The 25,065-nt window shown below is 39.7% G+C and overlaps 2 protein-coding genes and 2 long non-coding RNA genes across 7 annotated transcripts; 2 read left to right on the top strand and 2 right to left on the bottom strand.

The window, feature by feature from the left end:
• Positions 1-309: 309 nt before the first annotated feature.
• On the top strand, positions 310-17,765 carry gucy1b1 (guanylate cyclase 1 soluble subunit beta 1). 3 transcript variants are annotated; one of them, XM_061771727.1, is made up of 13 exons: positions 310-458; positions 684-757; positions 3,377-3,477; positions 4,484-4,602; positions 5,639-5,836; positions 7,149-7,379; positions 7,536-7,652; positions 8,157-8,290; positions 10,424-10,621; positions 11,990-12,227; positions 13,240-13,380; positions 15,377-15,531; positions 16,678-17,765. In XM_061771727.1, the coding sequence occupies exons 1-13, from the start codon at positions 456-458 to the stop codon at positions 16,799-16,801; spliced, it is 1,833 nt and encodes a 610-aa protein (XP_061627711.1). In that variant the 5' UTR covers positions 310-455; the 3' UTR covers positions 16,802-17,765. The 3 variants fall into 3 exon arrangements, with proteins under 3 accessions (XP_061627711.1, XP_061627712.1, XP_061627713.1); XM_061771728.1 differs by having other exon boundaries at positions 452-563; XM_061771729.1 differs by lacking the exons at positions 310-458; positions 684-757; positions 3,377-3,477; positions 4,484-4,602 and adding an exon at positions 4,613-5,483.
• Positions 920-10,592, bottom strand: LOC133477217 (uncharacterized). Its single transcript, XR_009788260.1, has 2 exons — positions 10,464-10,592; positions 920-2,922 (listed from the first exon to the last, which is right to left on the bottom strand). It is a non-coding gene; the product is annotated as an uncharacterized LOC133477217 (long non-coding RNA).
• On the bottom strand, positions 13,998-22,158 carry LOC133477216 (uncharacterized). 2 transcript variants are annotated; one of them, XR_009788259.1, is made up of 6 exons: positions 22,025-22,158; positions 17,459-17,549; positions 15,841-15,985; positions 15,530-15,628; positions 15,329-15,445; positions 13,998-14,329 (listed from the first exon to the last, which is right to left on the bottom strand). It is a non-coding gene; the product is annotated as an uncharacterized LOC133477216 (long non-coding RNA). The 2 variants fall into 2 exon arrangements; XR_009788258.1 differs by lacking the exon at positions 13,998-14,329 and having other exon boundaries at positions 14,956-15,445.
• On the top strand, positions 20,646-23,721 carry fabp2 (fatty acid binding protein 2, intestinal). Its single transcript, XM_061771735.1, has 4 exons — positions 20,646-20,802; positions 22,053-22,225; positions 23,298-23,405; positions 23,492-23,721. Exons 1-4 carry the CDS (start codon positions 20,736-20,738, stop codon positions 23,540-23,542), a joined length of 399 nt encoding a protein of 132 aa, XP_061627719.1. The 5' UTR covers positions 20,646-20,735; the 3' UTR covers positions 23,543-23,721.
• Positions 23,722-25,065: the final 1,344 nt, after the last annotated feature.

Raw genomic sequence — 25,065 nt, 5'->3', positions numbered from 1 at the left:
AAGAAGGCATCCACCTTAGTCAAGGTGGAGGGAATTATGAACAGTTATAAAAATGCCCGCATATTTTTCATATCACAAAAATCAGGCATTTGAACGGGTGTGTAGACTTGATGGGTAAAGAGTTAGTGGGTTTGTATGAATATCCAGTGTTTACTGTATATGTCGTGAAACAGCAGCACTCACACTGTGCACAGGCTCTGGTTCACTAGCATCGTCATTCCAAACAAATGAGGCTGAGTTCTCATTGGGCCGCTGCGGCGTTACGCAACGAGCGTTCTGACGTGCGATTGGACGAGCGTGTTGCCAATCATGACTGATGGAGCGAGGAGGCGTGGACACAGCGAAGACGAGCAGCATCTGTACCAAACGATGACGTTTCTGTCCAAAGCGACGCTTTTTGCTTAAAAAAAAAAAAAAAAAAAAAAGGGGGAGCGAAAGGAAGAGCAGTCGGCATTATGGTACGTAAATGTTGTGCTTCATGTTTTAACGCTGGCAAGACGGCGACGTATCTTTTTTTCGTAGCGTTCCTTGCCCGGTTGTTCCGTTATTCCTCGGTATAACAGGTGAACACAATCTGACACTGCACCCTTAAAACTTGTCAAGCGTGCGTCGCCGACTTCAATGCATCGGAAAGTGGTCACGTGTGCTGCTGTTGTTGTTGTTTGTCATGGATTTATTTACAGTATGGCTTTGTGAATCACGCCTTGGAGCTGCTGGTTTTGAGGAATTATGGACCGGAAGTGTGGGAAGACATCAAGTGAGTGTTTACTGTTTTATATATATATATATATATATATATATATTTATGATTATTTGGCTCGTGTTGGCATATAAAAATGTTTGACTGGAAGCAGGCCCACAGGCCCACTGGTGCTTGCTTTTAATGATTAACAAACAAGATCAAACCACAGGCTCACACTAGGAAAAATAATAACATTTTATTGAACTTGTTTAAATAACTGACTCCTAGTTTTATTGTTGTTATAAATAAATAACGAAAAGTATGATTTCAGAAGCTCGTGAGTTGAATTATTGTTTTTTTTTTTTTAACATATGATGATGAAGATATTCGTAAATGTCTATCCACCAATACTTGGATTTACACTGCAGGTCCAGTTGCCCGATTCCGGTGATCTACTCTCAAGCAGGGCCGGTTCTCGGAATTCATACTTGAGGGGGCAGGCAGATAGGAGGCGTCACGTGACCACAAATGTGCATTCTATTTTATTATTTATTCTCATTATTTATTATGCCGCTAACTTAGTGATTGCTACACAGCATCTGTCACTAGTTAACATTGTGTAAAACACTAGTAACACACAGGTACTGTTTATTGTTAACAGGGCACTTGGACGTGTAGTTGTGTGTCGCTTCGCGCTCGTCATTAAAGCGCACAGCCGAACAAACTTATGATCCTGAACACACTATTTTCCATGGACTGCATCGCAAATCACGTGAATGGGACCACTCCTATTGCAAAAATACAAATGAACATAACACTAAAAAAATGCTTAAGATACCCAAATTTAATATACACTCATGAAAATACTTCCATTGAATTCAGTTCTTTTCTCTTTGTGCATATTTATGTTTAGTTGTGTGGATGTGTGTGTGTGTGTGTGTGTGTGTGGTTTCAAAGAGAAGGACAACAAAGTACAAATAGGCAAACGCACATAGCATAGGCTCACAAAGTACACTTTGCACATTTACAAAGCAAATCTTATGTATAGTGACAATAAAAGGCATTCTGTGATATTAAAACGGGGTTAAGCTAGCAACACTCAAGAAGCAAAAACAGCACTTCCAGCTTGTGCTCTTATTTTGAAACTGAAAATTGCACCAGATCCAGTGGAGGACTGACGTAGCTTGACACGGCAGGTTCACCGAACGTCACATTTGCGCAGATCACGTAAACTATACTGAATTAGGCTTCTTTCAAAATGTAGATAAAAAAATCCGATATGTATCTGACATCCGCCAATGTGAGTGCAGCATAAACGCACTCTCGCAATACACTGATTGGTGGTCCAAACAAAACAAACACATTTAAAAAAAACGCCCAAACTACAGCGAAAACATAGCCAATGAAATATGGTCTAAATACTGTATGCTACATTAGATGTGCAAAATAATTGCAGACGGCGGCCAGTGGCGTAATGAGGGAAACAACAGGAAATGGATCGCATAGAGGCATCAGAATTGGGCACTAGGACCTACAGTGTAAATCCAGTTATGAATCCATGATAATTGTTCACATAGTTGCCAACACAGTATAATTCCTATTCCAAATATATTTGCACTTTCACAAAAATTACAGTGGAACTGAGGGTCAAAGACAAAGAAGATGCTAGTCGACCTCCGATTTGGCCTTTTGTAACAATAGCCAAATAAAAAGCAAACCACATGCATAATGAATCCTGAATATATTTTTTGTAATTCATTTTATCATTTGGTCATAAATTATTTGAAGCAACCCCCCTAAAAATAGGATCAGGATCTTGAGGATAGCAGAAGATATTTTAACTGACTTTTCTCTCTCCCTTTGAGAAGGTTTAGGATTTGGTTTATGTAAATTGAACCAATTTAAAAAAAATGGTTTGATTTACCCAAAAATCGAGATAACAGCTTTTTCATTTTGAACTTTTCAGTTAGACACCTGGTAACTGTTGTAATTTGTGGAAATTGCAAATTGATCCCTGACTCAGAAAACAGAATGTGTTTTATTTTGGGTTGAGTTGTTGCAAATGTTTGAAAAAAAAAAAAAAAAAGCTGTGGGAAAAACCTGCGGATTGCTGCAAAGAATGTGCCAGAAGTGGCCTTTTAAATGTGTCGCTCTTGAGCGCCTCCCTTTCTATCGCAGTATAATGTCAACATGACATTTTTGAGCACGCGCTCTCCATCGCGCTTTGAACCTGCCACGACCTGAAAGGGAGAAGAAAAAAAAAAAAAAAGTAGAAGCGAAAGTTAGGAGCAGCAGCTGTCTTGTGTAAATGTTTCCAAAGTTGTTATTCTCCTCGGTGCAGAGAATCTCACGGATATCTCATATACAATTGATCACTTTCCTTTGTCTCAAATTAATAATTGACAAATGAATCCCTATTTTCCATGGAAAAGCTTTTATGGTATGTTTTTTCACCTGCTACGGGTTCTAGTGAAGTGGCCATAAATCATGTTTGTTTCCTCAGCCTAAGCAGAACTAATTACAGCCTCATTACGTTTTCTCTTACCTAACGATGCTGTAGCGCACAGTGATACGCACGAGTGACTCCAGATTTAAACCTGATTAACAGTTCAGCTAGCAAGTGCAATTACCTTTTCACGTGTAAAATGAATGAAGACACGTGGACCTCTGGTATGACATGAATTTCCTCTTCAGGAGGGAAGCGCAACTCGACATCGAGGGCCAGTTCCTCGTCCGAATCATCTACGATGACACCAAAACGTACGATCTTGTCGCCGCCGCCAGCAAAGTTCTCGGTAGGTTTTCTCCTCTTATTTGTTGCGGCACAATTAGCAACGCGAGCGTCACAATAACGGTTCGGAATCAATATGAAGTATTACAAATAAATTGGATTACAAACATATACTTTGCATTTACCATCTAATTAGATCTGTATTAAAAACTCTGCCTTCACAAAAATAATAATGCCTAGTTTTGATTGACTCTGCCAGAGAGGGAATTATTAAACGTTTATTTACTATTCACAATTTCACCTATTTTCATTTTCGTGGCTCCTATCCTCAGCTATTTGCTGAAAAACGGAGTTGCGATTTCTGTAACTTTCTGTAAAACCCTAAGATGCCACAAGATGGCGCCAAATCCCTCGCTAATAGGAATGTGGAAATTTGTGTCAAGGAAGTACCGGATGTTGATGTGAAACATCTTGATTTACAGACTGCAATCTTTTTATGTCGGCGAGGAGCAAAGTTTAGCCTGGGTTGTTAGGGGAAGTTACAGAGATGCTTTTGTATAAACGCCCACTTCCGGTACATTTTTCAGAAATCAAGTAAGCCATTTCTTTTGAAAAGTAATATTGTAAGATGAGTGTTGAAATGTTATTGAAATGTTTTGGAATGATAGTTTGTGGTATATTTATGGTTCAAACGACTTGTACCCAACTGTAAATCCATCCCTCGCTCTGTTCACGGCAGTGTCAATTCACTGTATATGTCTTAATTTTACAGTTACCGTCAACTGGAGGATGCCTGCTGGGATAGTAGTTGTCTGTTACGATGCATTTTTAATTATGTTTGTGAAGGCAACATTTTTTATACAGCTCTCGTATTGGATTTCATAACTTGTACTCTATAGTGTACGCCCACATGGACGTGGAAGCCAATATATGAATGAGTTGAGTATTAATATTATTTACCTATTACAGTCTTAAGTTTGTGTAAAAAAAACTCGAATTAGTCGATTTTGAGTACCGTATATCCCAAGCGACCGCTCTCCTGAGGTCTCGATTGTTTTTTTGCATTCCAGAAATTGACGCGGGAGACATCCTGCAGATGTTCGGGAAGATGTTCTTTGAATTTTGCCAAGAGTCGGGATACGACACCATCTTGCGGGTGCTGGGATCTAACGTTCGCGAATTCCTTCAGGTAAAAGCCTCTTTAGAAAGCCTGCGACAGAGAGCATGTTTTATAACCACACGGTTGTTGTTGGGGGCGGGAAGGGAAGAAACTGTTACTTTGGATGAATAGGACACTTCATCAACACAAGAATGTTTTTAGCTGATAACAACGGAATCATTCTGGGGCCAAAAACAGAATGTGTGAAAAGTAGAAGTTAGGTAAAATAGTGCGACCTTCTTTATCATAAGGCACTTTCACACTGCCCACCAAAGCAGTCCGCCCTCCGTTGTCTGTGCAACGATGCAGAATGGGGAATTTGCCAGCCTCCTGACGTACTGCAGCGTAAACAAGTGCGGCATTCTGCTTTTATGTAACCGGATAGCGGGAAGTGTGTGAAGTTAAAAACACCACAGGCTCAATTCCCATGCCCCTTCGAGCTGAAAGCAATTGTCGCTTTTCAAAAAGTATTCAGGTGCTGGTGTCGCCATGCAGCTAACTGTCTGAATGCCAAAGGCCGCATCAGCTGTGTGAAAGCGCACTACAAACACGGAAAAGTTCCAATTCGGTGAGTTCTGTGTGAAAAGTACAAGGGAATGATGCACCAAAGGCAGTGTGAATGCAGCGAAAATTTACTACATTGTTACTGTGTCCGAATTGAACGTTGTCTCTTAACAGGGAGGAAAGTAAACATTTTAGCGTAATTCCAACTAAAACAACCAGGTTTCATGGAAGTACAGAGGTGCCTTGACTTTCGAGTGCCCAAACTTTTTTACGTGTAAGTGGTGGCGAGTGACAAACTATCTCTTGGTCCTTTCTCTGCTTTCTGTTGCGAGCCAAAACTTGAGATACGAGCAACTTTTAGAAACGTCGTCGATCCAGTGACGTGAAAAACAAATGGAGCAATTAAGGTACCGTAATAAATCTATTTTGCATGGATGTCAGCTCATGACAAAACAATTCCCAATTTAATTCCCATGGAAAGTTTCCAATTTAAAAAGGTTTCCAAAATTCCCGATCCTACAGAATATTTGAATACCATCGTTTGTTTCCTGATGTTTCTCAGAATTTGGACGCCCTCCACGACCACCTGGGCACCATCTATCCCGGTATGAGGGCTCCCTCGTTCCGTTGCACCGACGCGGAGAAGGGCAACAATCTAATCCTTCACTACTACTCGGAGCGAGAAGGCCTGCAGGACATCGTGATTGGCATCATTAAAACGGTCGCACAGCAAATCCATGGCACGGAGATAGAGATGAAGGTCTGCTTTTCCCTTTTTTTGCACGCAATTGTTTTTTCTTTTTTTTTTTTACCTGCTTTTTCCTGGATCCTTTGTAATTGACAAGTGCAGAGGAGGGAGTAGATATATTATGAGGACTGAACCACATAAAGGCCAAAGTGGTAGTGACACTTTTTTGGATAATATCTGTGACAAGGGGGATATTTTTAGATCCAAGAAATAGTGCCTCTCGCACAGAGTATTTTCAGGACGATTCCATTTGTTCGAACTCTAGTCATCCATCATTTTTAACCATTTATATGCTAATAAGCCAACGATCCTCATCCTCCTATGACTAACGAATGACGTGTGATGGGAAAATGTTTCGCCAGCATGCTCTCCATTTGCTGCCTTCTAATCGTTTGATACAGACCGGATCATTTATTTTTCAGCGTTGTGTGCGCGTGTGTGTAATGAAAGCACAGGAAGAAAAAATAAAAACGGCAGGCGTTCCAAATGTGAGACCCAATCTGGGGAAATATTAGCCATGGTTGCCGTGGAAACAGGGCGCAGAGATGGTAGCGTGACGTCAGTGTGGCTTATGCCAGCACTGATTAATGTCATGGTCGCCACTCCTAATTCTACTATAATAGACTTGATTAATGCATATTGCACTAATATTGTGAGGGTGAATTATTTAATTAAGGACTACTTAGAACCACGGTACGGTTCCGATCAGTCAACACCTTATTCAGTATCAATCTTAAAGCTGTCCGAAGTATGAAGTATTCCCTCGTAAATCCATGACCCATCAGTCTCGACCGGCGAGCGCCCCTTCCCTTTCTGTTGCAGTCGTTCGCAACTATGCTACCAGTCTCTTCGAGCAAATTTACACTTCCCCTTCCCAAAAATGGCCAAACGAAAGATGGAAAAACGGTTAACTTCCAAGACAGGTGGGAGGCAGATTGTCTGTTCACTAAAGTAAAAGACAGCCCTGTTTGTCGTGTGCGGAGCGACGTGGCTGTTACAAAGAATATAACATAATTGAATGAATGTTTTTTTTAAATGCCCTGTATGAACTCCTAGAGTTTGAAGTTTGGATTTTTATTGAAGGGCATTCTTATTTTGTTGTTGTTGTTGGCCTTTTAAAAAAGATTTACAATAAAAAAAGGTAGTTGCAGATCGATAAATAGAAGATGGAGAGAAAGAAGAATTCATGTTATCTATTTAAATACCAAACAACAAACAAATACCACTGATGTCTTTTATCGCAAATTTGATTTCTTGTGTTTATAATATTAAAGTTAGTTTATTCTAGATTCATCAGAAATGTCATCTCAAACATGAACTTCAGATGATCCAGCCCAAAAGCGAGGAGTGCGACCACATCAAGTTCCTGATTGAGGAAAAGGACTCGGAGGAAGAGGCCTTCTACGAGGACCTGGACGGCTTCGAGGAGAACGGCACGCAGGAGACGCGCATCAGCCCGTACACCTTTTGCAAGGCCTTCCCCTTTCACCTGATGTTCGACAAAGACCTGATGCTCACGCAGTGCGGCAACGCCATTTACCGAGTGCTGCCTCAGGTCTGCTCGCCATGAAGCGAAACAATGGCATTCATCACAGGGCAGTCGGTTGTTACGGGGCCGCTGACCTTTTGCCCACCTGCATTGTGTCTACATAATCATTTCTAATCTGGTGCATCTGAATTATGCATCTTTTAATTTCCCCCCGCCTCTTAGCTCCAACCTGGCGCCTGCATCCTCCCTTCGGTTTTCTCCCTGGTCCGCCCGCACATTGACTTCAGCTACCATGGCATTCTTTCCCACATCAACACAGTCTTTGTCCTGCGAAGCAAGGTAGAATCATGAATAAGAACTTGCATTAACTGTATATGGTATTTCAATATCTGTTTTTTTGCACCACATTGCTTTACTTCCTCTTTAAATCTCTACAGCGGCCTGTTCAGAGATGAAATTAGCCAGAATTAATGGGACCTTCTGCAATTACACGACTAAAGACTTAAAATGATATAAACATTAGAACCAATTTCGGATGATTGACAACATTCAGTAGACACTACAAATTCTTATCATGACAAATTTAGCATGTTACCTCAATTGTCAAAAATGCATAAAATATGGACTTTCTTCTGTCCTATTTAAGAAGAAAAATTACATATATGTTTTCAATTCAAACGAAATGATGGTCCCAGTGGCTGGCAGTGTATTTTTAGCAATAACGAAAAAAAATCCTTTGAAATTCAAAATAAAAAGCGAGGTGAAGTGGCGCCCTGTTTTTAGGCTTGTTTCGTGGAGGGAACATTCAATGAAATATTCATAAAGATGGTATAACCCTGGCAGGAGGGTCTGCTAAATGTGGAAACGGTGGAGAACGAGGACGAGCTGACGGGGGTCGAGATCAGCTGTCTGCGGTTAAAAGGCCAGATGATTTATTTGCCCGAAGCCGAGAACATCCTCTTTCTTTGCTCGCCCAGGTAAGTTTACACTGCACCTCAGTGTTCACAGCTCATTCTTGCTTTCTTATGTTGGTCATTGATTTTTTTTCCAACGGTCCAAATGTGTGCAAGCGTACGGCCACGCACGAGCAAGGAAACCTGCAAATTACTGATTATATTCTCTTGTCACCTACATTAGCCTTGCTGGCCTCTGTATAAGCATTGGGAAATATTGGAACGAGGAGCTCGTCCTCGCAGATTGACGACACTTTTATAGCAGAGAACAAAAGATCCATAATCACGCTAAAGGTTGCTACCCAGCATTAAATGAAGATAATATAAGATTAAAACAGAAGTCAGAAAAGGTTCACACAAGCCTCTTTTCGCTCAGAGATCATGAAAAAAATTGCAGCACCAGAGCCGGCATTTATACGTCTTTGCCTTTTTCTAAGTACCCAGCAAAGGGCAATATCGTCGCAACTGTGCGCAACACGGCATCCCGCAATCAGATAATTAGTTGCGTGATGACATCAGCGCAGCAGTTTGGTTTGACGTAGAAACTAGTTGTCGGACATTCACAATCGCTTTCAACACGACAGGGCAGAAGAAGTGAGTGTTAGGTGTTACTTCACAACTCGGTCCCGTTTGCGGAATACCCTTACACACAGGTGGCGTCCCACCTCTGTTACGCACTCTGATGCCACCTCAGAAGCTGCAAAATTGCCTCGTCGCCTTCAAAATCAGAATCCTCTTTATTTGCTGTGTCTTTCTCGTTTACTGAAGCGACTTTGATTAAAAGGCCCCTTTTATAATGGAAGTCTAAAAGGGTCTATAGACAACAAAGTGATAATATATAGGGCAAGGAACCATATTTGCTTAAAAAAAAGATAAAACATCATAAAACCACACTATGAGATAGGATAACCCCTCAGTCAATCAGAAAAGTAATGATAATTACAAAAAACGTCAAATATAATGACTAAGTATATTATACTGGTGTTAAAGTAGGGCTGAAACGATTAATCGAATAACTCGTAAAAAAAAATAGGTCTATTTAGACAGAGAAAATCCAAAGTTTGGGATCATTTCACATTTAACAAGGAAGATAAAGTGCAATGTGTCTACCGCTAAGCAGGACTTGCGTAGTACAACAGCACAAATATGATTGCCAACACTAGGCAACATAACGAAGTTAGCTAATTTAAAGAAGCCTACCACCTCTAGTTAGAGCGCATTGTAATACCCCTGCAAGTGATCAAGGTGAGACGCAGACCATCAGTGCACTTTCAATCGCTTCATAGAACAAACAGTAACGAAAGACACGTAATACATTGATACACAAGCCTCTATGGCCACAACTGACGCTGAGGCACTCAATGCGCAGACTGGCTAATTTGAGCTAGCAACAGCCAACTACACGCTCATTCGCTGATGCACATGTCACTAACCAGGCCCCGCCTTTTAAAGTCACAAACATTCAAAGTCACATTAATACAGATTCCAAGTGGATGAAAATAATACTTGCACTTCACATGCACATTTTGTATTGCAAAATCTATTTGTGTCCTATTACTTGATTAATTAATGGGATAATTGCTAGATTACTCGATTCTAAAAAATATTTGATAGCTGCAGCCTTAATTATAAGTGTACTAAAAAAAAGTGGGATGGTGGGGGAAGTTTGATAATGGACTAACAATACATTTGTGAAGTATTTCTATGTTTTGTGTTGGGCCCTGATAAATTACCCGAAAATGAAATGCCTATTGGTCGGTGCTGAAAAAGTTCCTAGTTCTGGGGTAAAGATCAAATGGCCCGAACGCACTATAAGGCAACTGTTTATAGTTTTCCCTGATCCAAAAAGTTACAGGTATGTCCTCAAACTGAAGTGTTAAGGGTACAAAAGGAGTACTGTACATTTGGTAGGACTACAGGAATGACAAGACATTCCACCACTAATAAATAATTATTTTCAGATTCAATAAGCAGCTGATCGGGTGCAGACAGGATAATCGTGGCCACACTGCTGATTGCGTGTACGATATCATTGTATGCTTATTAAGCCTAATTGAAGAATTTGGTGGTTGTTTTTCCTCCACTGACACAAACACTAACATATATATATATATTACTAAACCGTCATCCCCGCCTTGTTTGCCGTCGTTTCATCAGTGTGATGAACCTGGACGACCTGACGCGAAGGGGCCTGTACCTGAGCGACATCCCGCTGCACGACGCCACGCGAGACCTGGTGCTGCTGGGCGAGCAGTTCCGCGAGGAGTACAAGCTGACCCAGGAACTGGAGATTCTCACCGACCGCCTGCAGCACACACTCCGGGCCCTGGAGGACGAGAAGAAGAAGACGGACAGGTTGGACTGTTTTGCTTCAAATATGTTCTTAAATTCCATGAATAGTGTACATTGCAGATTTCTTTTTTTTTTGGTGGGGGCATATATATTGTCTGCCGCTAAAATCGTTCTCTATTGGTTGTTACAGTACAAAAATAATTTGACGCAATGGCGGCAAGCCAGCAGGAATGTCCAGTTTGGAATTATTTCACACTTGAAGGAAGATAAAGTGCAATGTGTGCCATTACGGCATGTGTACGATCGCCACAAGTTGGCAACGTATCGATGGTAGCTACAAGCTACCCGATGGCCACAACTAACGTCGAGTCACTCAGTAAAACATTTTGCTGATTAATTGATGGGATAATCGGTAAAATATTCTATAAATATTTCACAGCTGCATCCCTTGAAAAATGAGAAATGCCTTCGCACAACCCAAAAGGCCAAAGCTATTGATTGTCCTTAGAAATGATTCACCAGATTCCTCGCAAATATTTGGCTGCAAACAACAGAAAAAAATGAAACAAAAATCGCTAAAGCACAGTAGACTTCCCCAAAGGCCAAACAATCCTAAAATGGACTCGCGCCAAATTGTACATTGAATTTTGACATTATTGTCACATAAAAATCTAAGGTCCAGCGTGTGTAATCCTGTATTTAAAAAGAAACTAAGCAAACATCTTTTAAACACGAAGCTATGCCGCTCAGTCACGCTGAAGTGTCAGCAAGGTGAGAATGTATCGATTCTCAGTGAGTCTGACCTTCCACTAAAGGCTTTGGCGTTTTTCATTTGGCAGGAAGGGAGCAGTACTTATTGGCTTTAAAAGAAAGAAAAAAAAAGACTTGCAAGTGCTGGATGCATGAGTTATTTATTAATGTCAGTGTTGTCCAATTGGATGGTGCCTCATGGTGCAAATATGGATAACAATGCAAGACATCCCTGTTTGAATTGAACAAAAATCAGTCATGTGATGTTTCAGTATCTCATATTAACAACGTTTCTCTTATTTTTATTTTTTTTACACTTGTGTTTACCGTGTTTAAATGTTAAAAGTCCTCATACAGTTAAAGATTTTATGATGGCAACAAGAAATTAATTCACTTATAATTGATTCACAATCAAACAAATGGTGGTGACTTTTGAAGGCTCCACTGTATTAGATTTTTGCGTGCCTGAAAGCTTTGAAATGAGCCTCCGTGATCTAAGTGGTTGCCATAGAAACAGCACTCTTCCATCCAAACGCAGCCAGCATGTAGAAATGACCAAAAGGTGGTGGGTGAGCGAATGAAAGCTCCCATCCAAAAGGACGGCCTTCATTCTGGCCACTCGACAACATAATCACTTGTCTTCCTCATTCTACTTCTTCTTCTTCTTCTTTCCTCTTTCAGATTGCTGTACTCTGTCCTGCCGCCGTCGGTTGCCAACGAACTGAGACACAAGCGTCCCGTCCCGGCCAAGCGCTACGACAACGTCACCATCCTTTTCAGCGGCATCGTGGGCTTCAACGCCTTCTGCAGCAAGCACGCCTCCGCCGAGGGCGCCATCAAGATCGTCAATCTGCTCAACGACGTTTACACCCGTTTCGACATCTTGACCGACTCGCGCAAGAACCCTTATGTATACAAGGTTGGAAAGTCACTTGTTGAAATATGACTGTTTCTTTTTACTGACTTTGACTTAGGACAGAAAAAAAAATACAACTTTACTTTTTTTGCAAGATTATGATTTTTTTTTTTTCAAACGAAAAAATACGATTTTATCCTTGTAAGATTCGGGATTTTTTTCTTTGAATTGATTCGACTTAATTCTAATAAGATTATGCTTGTTTCCCCCTTCCCTTTCCTTGAAATAATTAGACTTTGTTCTCATGAGATGATTTTTTTTCCCCTCCCAAAAATACAACTTTATGCAAATATAATTACAACTTTTGTTTAGAGTTTAAAAAAAAAATCTTAGAATTGACTTTTACTTGAAAAAATATCACTTTATTCTAATTTGATTGCGTCATTTCCTCCACCGATTGCGTGATTTTATTCTCATAAGATTATGCATTTATTCTCGTAGTTAGGTTTTGTTGATTTTTTTGTTTTTTTTTCCAGTGTGGCCCTAAATTATGCTCCTTATGTTTGAATGTAGCAGTGACCGCCTGGTACAAAAACGTGACGTAACGACCCTGATTGCGTGCTGGCGAACGACTATTTATAGTGGTTGACTTGAGTTTTTCGCCGGGGGAACAGTAGTATGGACTTGTAAATAACACAGAGCGGCTTTCGAGAGTGAGCGCAGTACTTTATAAGCCTCGTGTGGCAGATTTACATTTCAGGCTTTCAGACAAGAATGCACTTGAAGGAGTCAAACAGACCCCAGCCACTTCGAGCTAAGCCTCCGTTGGCTTCAGGCACTGGGTCACCAAAAGAAGTAATATTTACTCTAGGAGCTGAATGGCTTGGTGGTCCCGTTGCTTTTGCTCCCCCCTCTACTCCAATGTCTCGAAGCTGATGTAAGTGTTTATCAGCGGGCTTATTTTTGGCTGCTTTGTGTATTTTAAGACATTAAACTCCTTCAGTGGGCTTACACGATGCACTTTTCAAACAAGGTAAATGGTCTCACTGGAAGCTGAGGAATATTTTCTACGTAGGTGGAGACGGTGGGCGACAAGTACATGACGGTAAGCGGCCTGCCTGAGCCGTGCACGCACCACGCCAAGTCCATCTGCCACCTTGCACTCGACATGTTGGAGATCGCCGGACAAGTCAAAGTGGACGACGAGCCCGTACAGGTGGGATTTGGCCACTTGTACAGGTGTGTCCCAGTAAATTGGGATAGATTAGAAAAGTTGATTTAGTTCATTGGTTCCATTTAAAAACAAAAAACCCATTAGACGGACTCACATTCACTGCCATTGACGGCTTTAGAAGTCCAATATCCATGTTAACTGGGAAGGCTGGCAGTGAATGAGTTAAACACCGTTTAACAGTAAAATACTTTTTATACTAAATTGTATATTAAACATCATTTTGATTGTTTCTTATTTAGTATTCAAATTTCTTGAGATGGTGAATTTTCTGTAAGCTACAACCAAAGCCGGGACATATTTCACTCCGTTTGTAATGAACCGAGAGGTACTGTACATCTCAATAAATTAGAATAGCGTCAAAAGCTTAATTTAGTTATGTAATTCAATTTAAAAAGTAAAACTCATAGAGATGCACTATATACAGAGTGAAATATTTCATGATTTCTTTAACACAGTATGTATAATTTTAATGATTATAGCTTACAGCAAATGAAAACCCAAACTGAACCATCTTCATAAACTAGATATAACGTAACAAACAAACAAGAAACCATGAAAAGGATTTTTAATGTGGTAATTAGGCAGGAATTTGCCTTCTGAAAAAGTATTTTCCCATGTGTTTAATGAATCTATATAAGGTTTGAGTACTGAAATAAATTGAGTTTTCGACCATATTCTTATTTATTGAGATGTAGCTGTATATAACACATTGGAACCTCCATTTATGAATGACCTGGTTTACAAACAATTCGGTTTAATTGGGAAAAATAGCACTCTATGATATTGTACTTTATAAAAACATGGAGTGATAACAGATAAATACAATGTAAAGAATTAAACAGTTTGTCCATCATGATTTAATGCTGCAGTCCAACTCACAGTGCTCCTCCTTCTGGTGTGCCCGCCTTGGCCACCGGGATGCAGTGTAATACTGTACAGTCATGCAGACACAAACGAAGAATAGTTGCTTCTACCACTACTACTGAACGTGACTCAGTAAGATGCTGTAATATTAGTTAGTTTTCGTAGCGGATCAAGAATATTAGCCTGTGAGTATTTTAAGCTTATCTGTCTACATGTGTTGCCCCACCGTTTCCGCTCAAATACCCGTTGCTTAAACCGTTCTAAAACTGCAAGTATCAATGCTAACCGTTTGCATGTCAATGGTGTTTTGCATTGTTTGTTAGCATTAAGCTAAGCGTGTATCTCAAGACACCACTCTACTACATTACATCTCAATGTGTCCAATAAAACGTACCACTGAGATTCATACAAAAAACATGTTAGTTACATTTTTTCTTTTCGACTTTAAATCTACTCTCGGTGATTGTTATTGTATCACTGACTGCAGCGGACGTCTGCTTTAAGAAAAGCTTGTTTATTTTGGCCAGACACTGAAGAGGAGTGGAATTCCATCCATCCAGCCATCCCATTTTCTGAGCCGCTTCTCCTCACTAGGGTCGCGGGCGTGCTGGAGCCTATCACAGCTGTCATCGGGCAGGAGGCGGGGTACACCCTGAACTGGTTGCCAGCCAATCGCAGGGCACATAGGAACAAACAACCATTCGCACTCACAGTCATGCCTACGGGCAATTTAGAGTCTCCAATTCATGCATGTTTTTGGGATGTGGGAGGAAACCGGAGTGCCCAGAGAAAACCCACGCAGGCACGGGGAGAACATGCAAACTCCACACAGCCGGGGCCGGGGATTGAACCCAGCTCCTCAGAACTGTGAGGCTGACGCTCTAACCAGTCGTCCACCGTGCCGCCGAGGAGTGGAATTTCAGAGCAAAAACACTCAAATCATCTCACACTACTGAGCTAAAAATAGATTCTCATTCATTCATCTCGCACACAAGAGCGCCGTCACGCTCTGAAGACCACCACAGTGCCCACCGCTTGACACGGAAATAGTCGGTTGATTACTTACAAAGTGCCTCTTCTGGAGCTGTTATGGAAACGTTGTTTTTTTTTGCAGATTACCATCGGGATCCACACGGGGGAGGTGGTGACGGGGGTGATTGGCCAGAGGATGCCTCGGTACTGCCTGTTTGGCAACACGGTCAACCTCACAAGCCGCACGGAAACCACCGGTGAAAAGGGCAAAATCAATGTGTCAGAGTATACTTACAGGTGAGAAAGGGCCCGCTCATGTGTGTCGTGAAATTCCCTTGATTAACTACGGGCGACAAGTGTAAAAATGACCAACTGTTTACTGAGCCGGTGCTTCCTAGAAATCGTTAAAAAAAAAAGAAGATATTTATTGTTATTGATGGCAAACAACGCATATCTTTATTTCAAGAATAACCTTTTTAAACAATAGCTTTAACACCATAAAAGTCATGCTAAAATATGTATCTGAGCAACGGGCTAAGCTAGGGGGTCTGCTAACTTTAGCATGATTAAGAAAACATTTGAACATGACTGCTAAAGATATCATACCAAAGCACAAAGAATCACATAACGACGATTGGGGCAAATTGGAGCATTTTCCCTCCCTTGTGGTGAAAGTCAGCAAAGGTCCGATTGTCGAATGTCTCCAAACGATTATCCTGCATGACTGACATGTGAGAGGGCATCAAAACTGCTGGAAAAGAGAAGAAGAAATAGAAGACGCTAGGCTAAATGTTAGCTTATCTGGTAATGCTATTTCAGTGCTTATATTTTGATAAATGACATGCGAGACATGCCTATACAGGATGTTTCGAAGTCACTATTTTGAATCTATATGTGTATTAACAAAAATATAAGTGACTTTACGGACACAACAAGAAAGAGTTGAAGAAGAAATAGAAGAAGCTAGGCTAAATGTTAGCTTATCTTGTAATTGCATTGCAGTGCTTTTCTTTTGGTGAATGTCTTGCGAGACTCATTATACAAGGTTTTGAGAAGTCACAGTTTTTATCGTGGCAAATATCAGCGCATATCTTGAAAATCTCATTTGTCAGGTCACTTGTATGTGAAGACAATGTGTGTACAGTGTTTAAGGAAGTGAGCCCTGCTGCCAAAAGCCAGAATTAACAGACGCCTCCCCAAAATGGTTTGTAATTGCGCGTCGATGCCACAAGATAGCAGCAAAGCATTACTTTTCATTAAACAGGGTTATGGCCTAAGTTCCTTGGCACTTAGATGCCACAGGATGGCACCAAAGCAATCATTTTATATTGGAAAGTGCAAAAACAGCCAATTGGTGACGATATACCATAAGCTATTATTTTGAGGACACAGCTAAAAAAAAAAAAAAAAAAAAAAAAAACTTGAGCCATTTCTGTGTTCCAGGTGTTTGCAGTCCGCCGAGAACGCGGACCCTCAATTCCACCTGGCATACCGAGGGCCCGTCACCATGAAGGGGAAGAAGGAGCCCATGAAGGTGTGGTTCCTGTCCAGACAGGAAGTCCACTGACACGCCCTCCTTGATCTTCAGCTCTATTCCATCAGACGGATCAAGTAGAAGGAAATGATGCAAAGGTTTTTGATATAAAACTGCCCTTGTGCTTGGCCACATTCTCTAATATGCAGTCCATTTGTTATGACACTGTCATTGTTTTTGATGTCCGTTTATGTGAAGTCTTTTTTCTCCTGTGTGCGTGTGCGGTTGCAGTCTGCCTCTGTCTATAATCTTTTACAATGTCGCTTTTGCAACTGTTGATCCTGTTGCGAGTAGAGATTAGGAACTGTTTAGAACAAACACGTTGTACACAATGGAATGAGGACCATTACGAATGGTACCTGTTTGCAGATTGGTAGGCGGGAGAAGCCGTTTTTGTTAACCCGCCCTTTTTTCTCTCTCCTGTTTTGGACTGTCCAATATAAATAAAAGCACCTCCTTAATGTTGAGGTATTTAAATTCGTTTACAAATACACCTACCGTAAACAATGAATGCACACTTTTTTAAATTATTACAATTTTGAGCATCAAGCTTCCAGGAAGCAAGCGTTGGAACAGTGTGCCGCTGCGTTTCATGAGGCCTCATTGACACATCGCTAAGTCATAGTCCACCACTCCAAATGGAAGCAAAAAAAGAAGAAAAAAAAAAATCCAGAAAATTATGGAATTTACCAAACGGTGATAATTCTACTGATGATGAGTCTGCTCCGTCTTGAGCCAAAGGTCACAAGCACAAGGTCGGACGGGATAAGCTCCAGCTCACCTGCGCCAAAAAAGACAACAGGACAAGAAGTATAGGAATTGGAAGGATGGATAATGTTAGTGCACCTAATAAATTGGCACACGTTTATTACTACTATAGTGTTAATGCACATGTACCTTTTAGAGCCATTTTTTTTTTTGGTTTAATATCTTATTTTGCCATAGTATTGTATGTAACTTTTAGAAAATGCCCCAAATAAAGTCTCTTGAGCCCTCACGACTGAGTGCAATATGTATAATTCATAAAAGTTGTGATTAAATCACATATTAATCTTAAGGCCGTAATATTCATAATTACAGTAAATATATGTATGGAAAACACCTCTTTATAGTAATATAAAACAAAAAACAGCAGCCGCGAAACGTATGTCGAGATCCGCAAGCTTTGGGAACAGAAAATGTGGTCATGTAATGTGTCAAGGGCTCCCCCTAGTGTCTGTAAAACGAACAACCCCGTGTAAAATGGCGAAAGCAACAATTCTATTACACTTTATGACGAGATTATAATATGGTGTTATTGTTCCAAGCAAGACATGTATTGATTTTGTGGTATCCGAGTTCAAAGGTAACATTGATAGGAAGGAACATGTCAGCATTATTTCCATTTTTAGCTGCTCAGGTCATCATAGTGGTTAAGGGGTAGTTTATCTTAGTCCTGATAGCGTCTCCTGATTGCCGTACTGCGTGTGTACTATAGACACACTTCAACACGGTGATAAAAAGACACTTTATTGACTGAAGAAGATGGCAATCAAACTGAGGTTGAGAGTGCAAACGTACCAAATGATAAGGACCGCAAACAAAATGGTTGTCAAGTGTGCTTTGATGATGATAAAAAAAATAAAAACATTTTCCGGAAATGATATCAAAACAATTGTAGTATATTTATGTAGAAATGGGGAAAAAAATAAATAAATATAAAATCATATATTGCCCATTACTGCCTTTTTTAAAAACAATATTAGTCATTGTATAGTTCAGTTAGTTATATTTAACTTGAATATTTAGTTTAAAAAAAAGAAATCTGATTTATATGAACTAAAGCAGTAAAAACTGGATGGATTTCACTACAATAATTATAGTATGTATCAAATAAACAAATGTATTTAAAAAAAAAAAAAAAAAGCATTAGCAAAGTCTACCGGAAGTAGTGGTGCAACAATTAATCGATTAATCGACAACTATTTTGCTCATCGATTAATCGTTTAGAGACATTGTTTAACTTAAAAGTCTTCTGAATTTTAGCCTTTCAACAGTAACTAGTTTTAGATTTCTGATTCATTTTATTTGATTTCCGACTGATTATCTTTGTGTTTAATCAAAATAGGACATTTTCAAACATCTGTTTTTTTAAATTTATTATAAAGATAAAAAAATTATTGACAGATTAATCGATTATTAGTTGCAGCCCTAACTGCAAGTAATAAAAGGGGAATGACAGAAATTATACGAAGGAAAAAAAATTAATAAAACAAGAGTGTGCGTACAGTAAAAACACATTGAACAAAGTGCAGAATGTTTGCGTGTGTATGGTACTACAGTATAGATACGACATGAATCTTTCAATCACATACACTCAGAGGCCACTACATTAGGAACACCTGCACATTGTACGAGAGCCAATCCAAAAGAGTTGTCTGTCACTTTCCGACGATAAAAATGAGGATCGCTTGTTTGTACGGGTGTGTTATTGTGTTAAAGGTTCGCTCGCCGGGTTCGTCCCTGCGGCGATGGTAGAAAGTCTGAAGAGGGAGATAACAGGGAGAAGAAACACTGATGGCTGCCAGAGCAGGTCACTGTGAATATTGTCATCCAGTTCTTGCAATGTGCCTTTATTTTCTGGAGTATAATATTATGAGAATAAGCTCATTAAATTGCAAGAAAAAAAGTAATTTTACAAGAACTCATAATATTACGATAAGGACTCCATAATTCTATAAAGTTATAGTATTGATGGAAAAATGTCATTTTTACTAGAATTAAGTAGTAATGTTATATTTGTAAAAGATAAAGTCTTAATATGACTTTTTTTTTTTTATTTATGAAAAATCTGAAATATTATGAGAATAAAGTCTGAATAGCACATAAATGTATGATAATATGTATTTTTATTTCCCAAGAATCCATTCTGATTTTCTTAACACAAATTAAGTCAGAATAGTCTGAAACAACAAGTATTTTTTTAGGGAAATTCACGTCATTATCCTATTATTATGACATAAAAATAGGACTTTATTTTTCCAGTATGACTTTTTTTTTGTCATACAAATTTATTCTCACGTCTTTATATATATACACAGCTGTATGACTTCTTACATAGTTGTGCAGGTGTACCTAATGAAGTGTCCAGTGCACGATATGATTCTGGGATCAAGGTAGAGCAATCAAATCTTAACGTAAACTTGTCGTTAGTGCTGAGATTGTCTTGGACACCTTCCGCTGTGTGGAGTGCTTGTTATTGACACACAATAACTGCACGTGTGTGTGTCCTTTATCAAAGGTCCCCTGTATGAGCAGATGAAGGTCAAAGGTATCAGTGGAGTGTCGTTATCACCGTGACGGAAATTACAGGCCATCATGTCATCGTATCTCTACTTAGTGATAAGCAGCATCGTCCCACCATTCGGTCTGTTCCATGTAAATTGCGTTAAAAGTGGTTCAAATAAAGGACACTGAGAACTAGAGTGGGCTAACTCTATTTTTGTCATTCCTATGGTTAAGCGTAGAAATGAATTGAGAAAAGGCATAGGTTTCATGAAGACTGGTATGAAATGGAAATGACAACAGCCAAGTTAAAAGTTCAAAACCAAAAAAAAAACCCAAAACAATTATAAATAGCTTATAAAGCAGTTATTAGATGTGTATAAACCCTTTTATTAAAGTAGTAAGCGCTGCATTGTGACACAAGGCCCCGGCCCCCATTACGTGAACGGGCTGTGAATGTTTGAACTGCTTCTCTCGCTTCTCTTCTCTGCCAGCAAAAGTGTTCCAATAATGAGAGGCGGCCGTGGGGTGGTGCTTCGCCGAGAAAGCTTGAGCTTTACACAGCCACATCAGCACTCAGATAGGTCGAGCAGATAAGAGCACTTTTAAAAGGACGCACGCTTACAGCACGCCTTTGCTTTGCTGCAGAGTCAGAACCCCCACCCCCCCACCTGTGTCCACCCTCATCACCGCCAACGCCACCATGACTTTCAATGGCAACTGGAAAGTGGACCGCAATGACAACTATGACAAGTTCATGGAACAAATGGGTATGTGAGCAAACTGAAGGATACTACTGGAATTCTCGCAATTCACTGGATTAGGTCGTGCGATGCTGTATTTGCTGAAGAACCACATTTGTGACAGAAGCGGGTGTAATAATACATTTATATTTCCTTTGTAATTACTCTTTGTCACTGTACAGAACAGGTAAGCATTGGAAGTCACAATGACAAAAGGAACAACATAAAATGAGAATTTCCTTATTTTGAGGCGGTAAAATCTCGATGAAAATAGTAAAACAAATATACATAAACAAACAATTAAAATATATGAAACATTATAATAATATGTCATTATAATTGAATACCATTATCATGCAACATTTGGAAAACAAAGTCTGAATGATTTCAAATGGGTTACTTATGCTATAATATTGAGAGTTAAAATGTGCTTTTGTTTTTTATATTTAACATTTTTATAGCTATTTTCCCTTGGAAAATAATAAACTTTTAGTCCATTTTTTTTCTTTCTTATTTATTGATTTTTTTTTCACCAACGTGCTACTCTGATTGGATGGGAGAAAAAGTGATTTGATTTAAGTTAGAAACTAACATTCCCTCTTAAGGGCTACAATGTTCGACTGCAGTGATTGTCAAAATCTAGTGGTAAATAAAAGCATCACGCAGTTACATTTTCATACTACATAATTTTAATTTTAGTGGCTTCAACTTTTTTTTATTTTTTATATCCATTTCAGTCATTTTTTTTTAGTACAGTTCAGTTGCATTTAACTATAACTACATTTGCATTTTATTTTGAAATATTTATTTTTACTTAAGGAGGTAAAATTTTGATTTAACTTTTAGAAAGCGTTACAGTTGTTTTTTTTTACTCCTATATTTAAGCACAGTGATAATGTTCAAATTAAGCATAACGTTACAGTGGCTAACAAAAATATTAAATATACTTTGTGGGAAGAGAGCCTTGTTTTTGATGAACACTCGGGTCTACTACATTATTTTATTTTAATGTTGGACAGTATGGTTGTACTTGAGTACTTTATGAGGTGATACCTGGTGTAAAAAATTTTGATAACTACTGTTCTACTGCATCAAGCAAGGGGGTGTGCCGAGTAATGTCAAATCATGTCTACAAGCTGAATACAAGAGTAAATATGCAACGTGAACGCACCTGCGTGGACCCGCTGTGTCAGTCGGGCTTTTATTACACACACAAAAAATAAAAAATAAAAAAATAAAAAAGCCGCACCTGGAACATGTGGTGTGTGTGTTGACAGGTATCAACTTGGTGAAGAGGAAACTGGCCTCCCACGACAACTTGAAAATCACCATCGAGCAGAACGGAGACAAGTTCCACGTGAAGGAGAGCAGCAATTTCCGCACCCTGGAAATCGACTTCACCCTGGGGGTCAACTTCGACTACAGCCTGGCCGACAGCACGGAAGTATCTGTGAGTAAACAAACAGGGCACTAAATGCTACCAATGACGTTTACTTGGCTGCTCGTGCTCCGAATCGATCACCTCAAACTTTGACCCTTGCGGGCTGCGAAATTGGACTTGTTTGCAGAAGAACGTAAACTACAACAAAAAGCAAAGGACATGATGTACATGTTGTAATAAATTCCATTATCAGTCCTGTGTGTATCTCAAAAGGTTTACTCTTTGCCATCACAAAATAAATCCCACAAAAAAAAGCAAAAGAAAAAGCAACACACAAAGTATGGCTTGTGGGTGACAGATGGCCGCTCAGTTCTTTAATCCGGCCCACCAAGCATTTACTTGATCAAGAGTATTGCTGAAATATTTGTTGCATTAAAATGCATTTTTTTCCTTTTTACTTTTTTGTCTTGCTGACAGACCACAGAGAAGTGTTAACGACGCTGCCAAATTTGAACAGTTAAAAAAAAATAAAAATCGCCAAGTGTACAAAATGAGGTGTCAAAATGGTGAAAAATCAAGCCGTTGTTTACGCTCTCCGCTGAATGCGCTACAACCTGAAGCCGTGCTCAACTGTCAATCAAATACCACTATGTGTAGCATATTTATTATTTTTGTATTTTATTTATGGTCTAATTATGAGTGACATTCTAGTTTAGAGGTTCTACTGTATTTGCTAATAGTACATTACTTTTAAATTCCCATTAATTCCCATGTAGTTTCGTCTCACAGTTGTGGGGTTGGGGGTTTGAATCCGTGCTCCGGCCTTCATGTGTGGACTTTGCAAGTACTCCCTGTACTTGCATGGGTTTTCTATGAGTACTCTGGCTTCCTCAAACATTCCAAAAACATGCATGTCAGGTTCTTTATGCATAGTTGCGAATGTGAGTGTGAATGGTTGTTGTCTACTGTATATGTGCCCTACGATTGGTTGGCGACGAGTCCAGAGTGTACCCCGCCTCTGGCCCAGAGTCAGCTGGGATCGGCTGCAGCTCACCCGCAACCCTAATGAGGACCAAAAAAATGATTGGAAGTTTTTTTTTTTTTTTACAATGAAAATACTGAAAGTAAAACCCACTTGCAGGGCTCATGGGCGCTGGAGGGCGACACGATGAAGGGCACCTTCACCAGGAAAGACAACGGCAAGCAACTGATAACCACGAGAGTGGTGCAGGGAGATGAGCTCATACAGGTGGGGCACCTTAAAACACACATTTCACAGTTTGATTCTTGTGACTTGGCATGACTTTAACAGCTTTTGTTGTCTTCTGCCCACAGAGCTACAGCTATGACGGCGTGGACGCTAAAAGGATTTTCAAGAGGGCTTAGGTTGAACTTTGTGAGGCGGTTACAGAGAAGATTGTGTGGCGTACTCGAAGTAGACCAGCACAACTTGTACAAAGTGCACTGTGTGCCATGCTTAAAGTATGTCCAAAAAAACATATATATATATTTTAATTGCACTGGCTTTATGACTTTGCTGTAATAAATAAGTATACTATACCAGACTCTTCTTGTTGTTATTTAATCGTAAAGCAGCAGTTCAGGCCCCAAAATGTGTCTTGGACCAATTTCTATTGAGTTATAAAATGCATTTGTTGTAATTCAAGTCTGAATGTGTTTGTTCTTTATATTAAAGATGGACCAAAGAGGCAAAAGAGTATTATTAACAAGCCAGACAATGATTAATGAATTTTAAAAAAAACTACAGAAAAAAATCGTAAAAACGTATGCAGGCTTCAAAATGGTGAACAATTGAGACGTTCTCGTAAATGTTGCACAACACTCCGTGATAAGCAGGTAGCCAAGGTGGCATCGATTATTGAGTTGATTTTAATAAATTCGCATCTTGGGGCGGAGCCAAATCCCCAAATTAGGGGCTGGAGCTGAAACAGGAAGAAAGAGGAAAAGTGACACCATTTCAGAGTGATACAATAATTTATTCAACAGTAATAAATAAAAAATAAATATATATATTATCTACAAAAATATAAAGTGCAGACAGATCCTGGAAGTTGTTTTCCCGAAATGGTGATGCTACTCGCACAGAGATGTGATCCACATGTACATACCGTGCAAGGCAGCATCGGTCGCTACCATGTAGAACCACAACCGCGCGTACACAAGGTCCGTGTGTGGGGGAATGAAAAATCAGCGTGATGACATCATCTCCAAACATTTTTAACAGACTAATGTACCGTACGTCCTCAAATAGTGGCCTTCGCTCCAATAGACGCCGTGTCTCAATTTGTCAATAAACGTCTCCCTCATATAAATGAAAGCTATATTTTACTGTAATCATATTTCCACCGAGCGCTACAGTTTTGTGCCACACCCTGATTTCGGTTTTGCTCTGTAAATGGTGGGACTTCGTAGCAGTGAATTCAACAAAAAGAAAACAAACGTATACATTTGAAGGGGTGTCAAACTCATTTTCATTTTCACGGGCCACATTGCCGTTTTCTTAAGAGGGCGCTATCAATAATCACCGCATCGTATTAAAGTGGTGTCTTCAGATACGAGTGACCCAACTCACTCATCAACTCTCGGACGATTTTTTTATGTTTTGACTTACGTGCGCAAACTTAAGATACGAGCGCTCTATGGTGGCAGGTGACTCAGATCACTCCACAACAAGCGGCAGTTTGACAGATATAATTATGAAATATTCTTCAAAAAAGACGCTTCAGTTGAAGGTTACTGTCAAACTAAACATAAAACGAAGAGAATTACATGTTGTGTATTTGGAACAACCACGGAGCCACCACGATCATACAATAGGAAACACCATATGCACGTGGGCAAACAATTAGCATCTATGTGGCAGTGTTGTTACCCTTTAAGCAACGGAT

The sequence above is a fragment of the Phyllopteryx taeniolatus genome, chromosome 4, assembly GCF_024500385.1.
Source record: "Phyllopteryx taeniolatus isolate TA_2022b chromosome 4, UOR_Ptae_1.2, whole genome shotgun sequence".
Taxonomy (NCBI): domain Eukaryota; kingdom Metazoa; phylum Chordata; class Actinopteri; order Syngnathiformes; family Syngnathidae; genus Phyllopteryx; species Phyllopteryx taeniolatus.
Note: the sequence above shows the minus strand (reverse complement) of the source record. Positions and strands in the feature narration are given on the sequence as shown.

What these genes read in the sequence shown, in the direction of transcription:
- fabp2 (XM_061771735.1), top strand. Translation starts at nt 20,736, where the DNA reads ATGACTTTCAATGGCAACTGGAAAGTGGACCGCAATGACAACTATGAC. An exon ending in CAAGTTCATGGAACAAATGG is followed by an intron (nt 20,803 to 22,052) that starts GTATGTGAGCAA and finishes GTGTGTTGACAG; the next exon opens with GTATCAACTTGGTGAAGAGG. An exon ending in AGGGAGATGAGCTCATACAG is followed by an intron (nt 23,406 to 23,491) that starts GTGGGGCACCTT and finishes TTCTGCCCACAG; the next exon opens with AGCTACAGCTATGACGGCGT.
- gucy1b1 (XM_061771727.1), top strand. An exon ending in GAGAAGAAGAAGACGGACAG is followed by an intron (nt 10,622 to 11,989) that starts GTTGGACTGTTT and finishes TTCCTCTTTCAG; the next exon opens with ATTGCTGTACTCTGTCCTGC. An exon ending in GTGTCAGAGTATACTTACAG is followed by an intron (nt 15,532 to 16,677) that starts GTGAGAAAGGGC and finishes TCTGTGTTCCAG; the next exon opens with GTGTTTGCAGTCCGCCGAGA.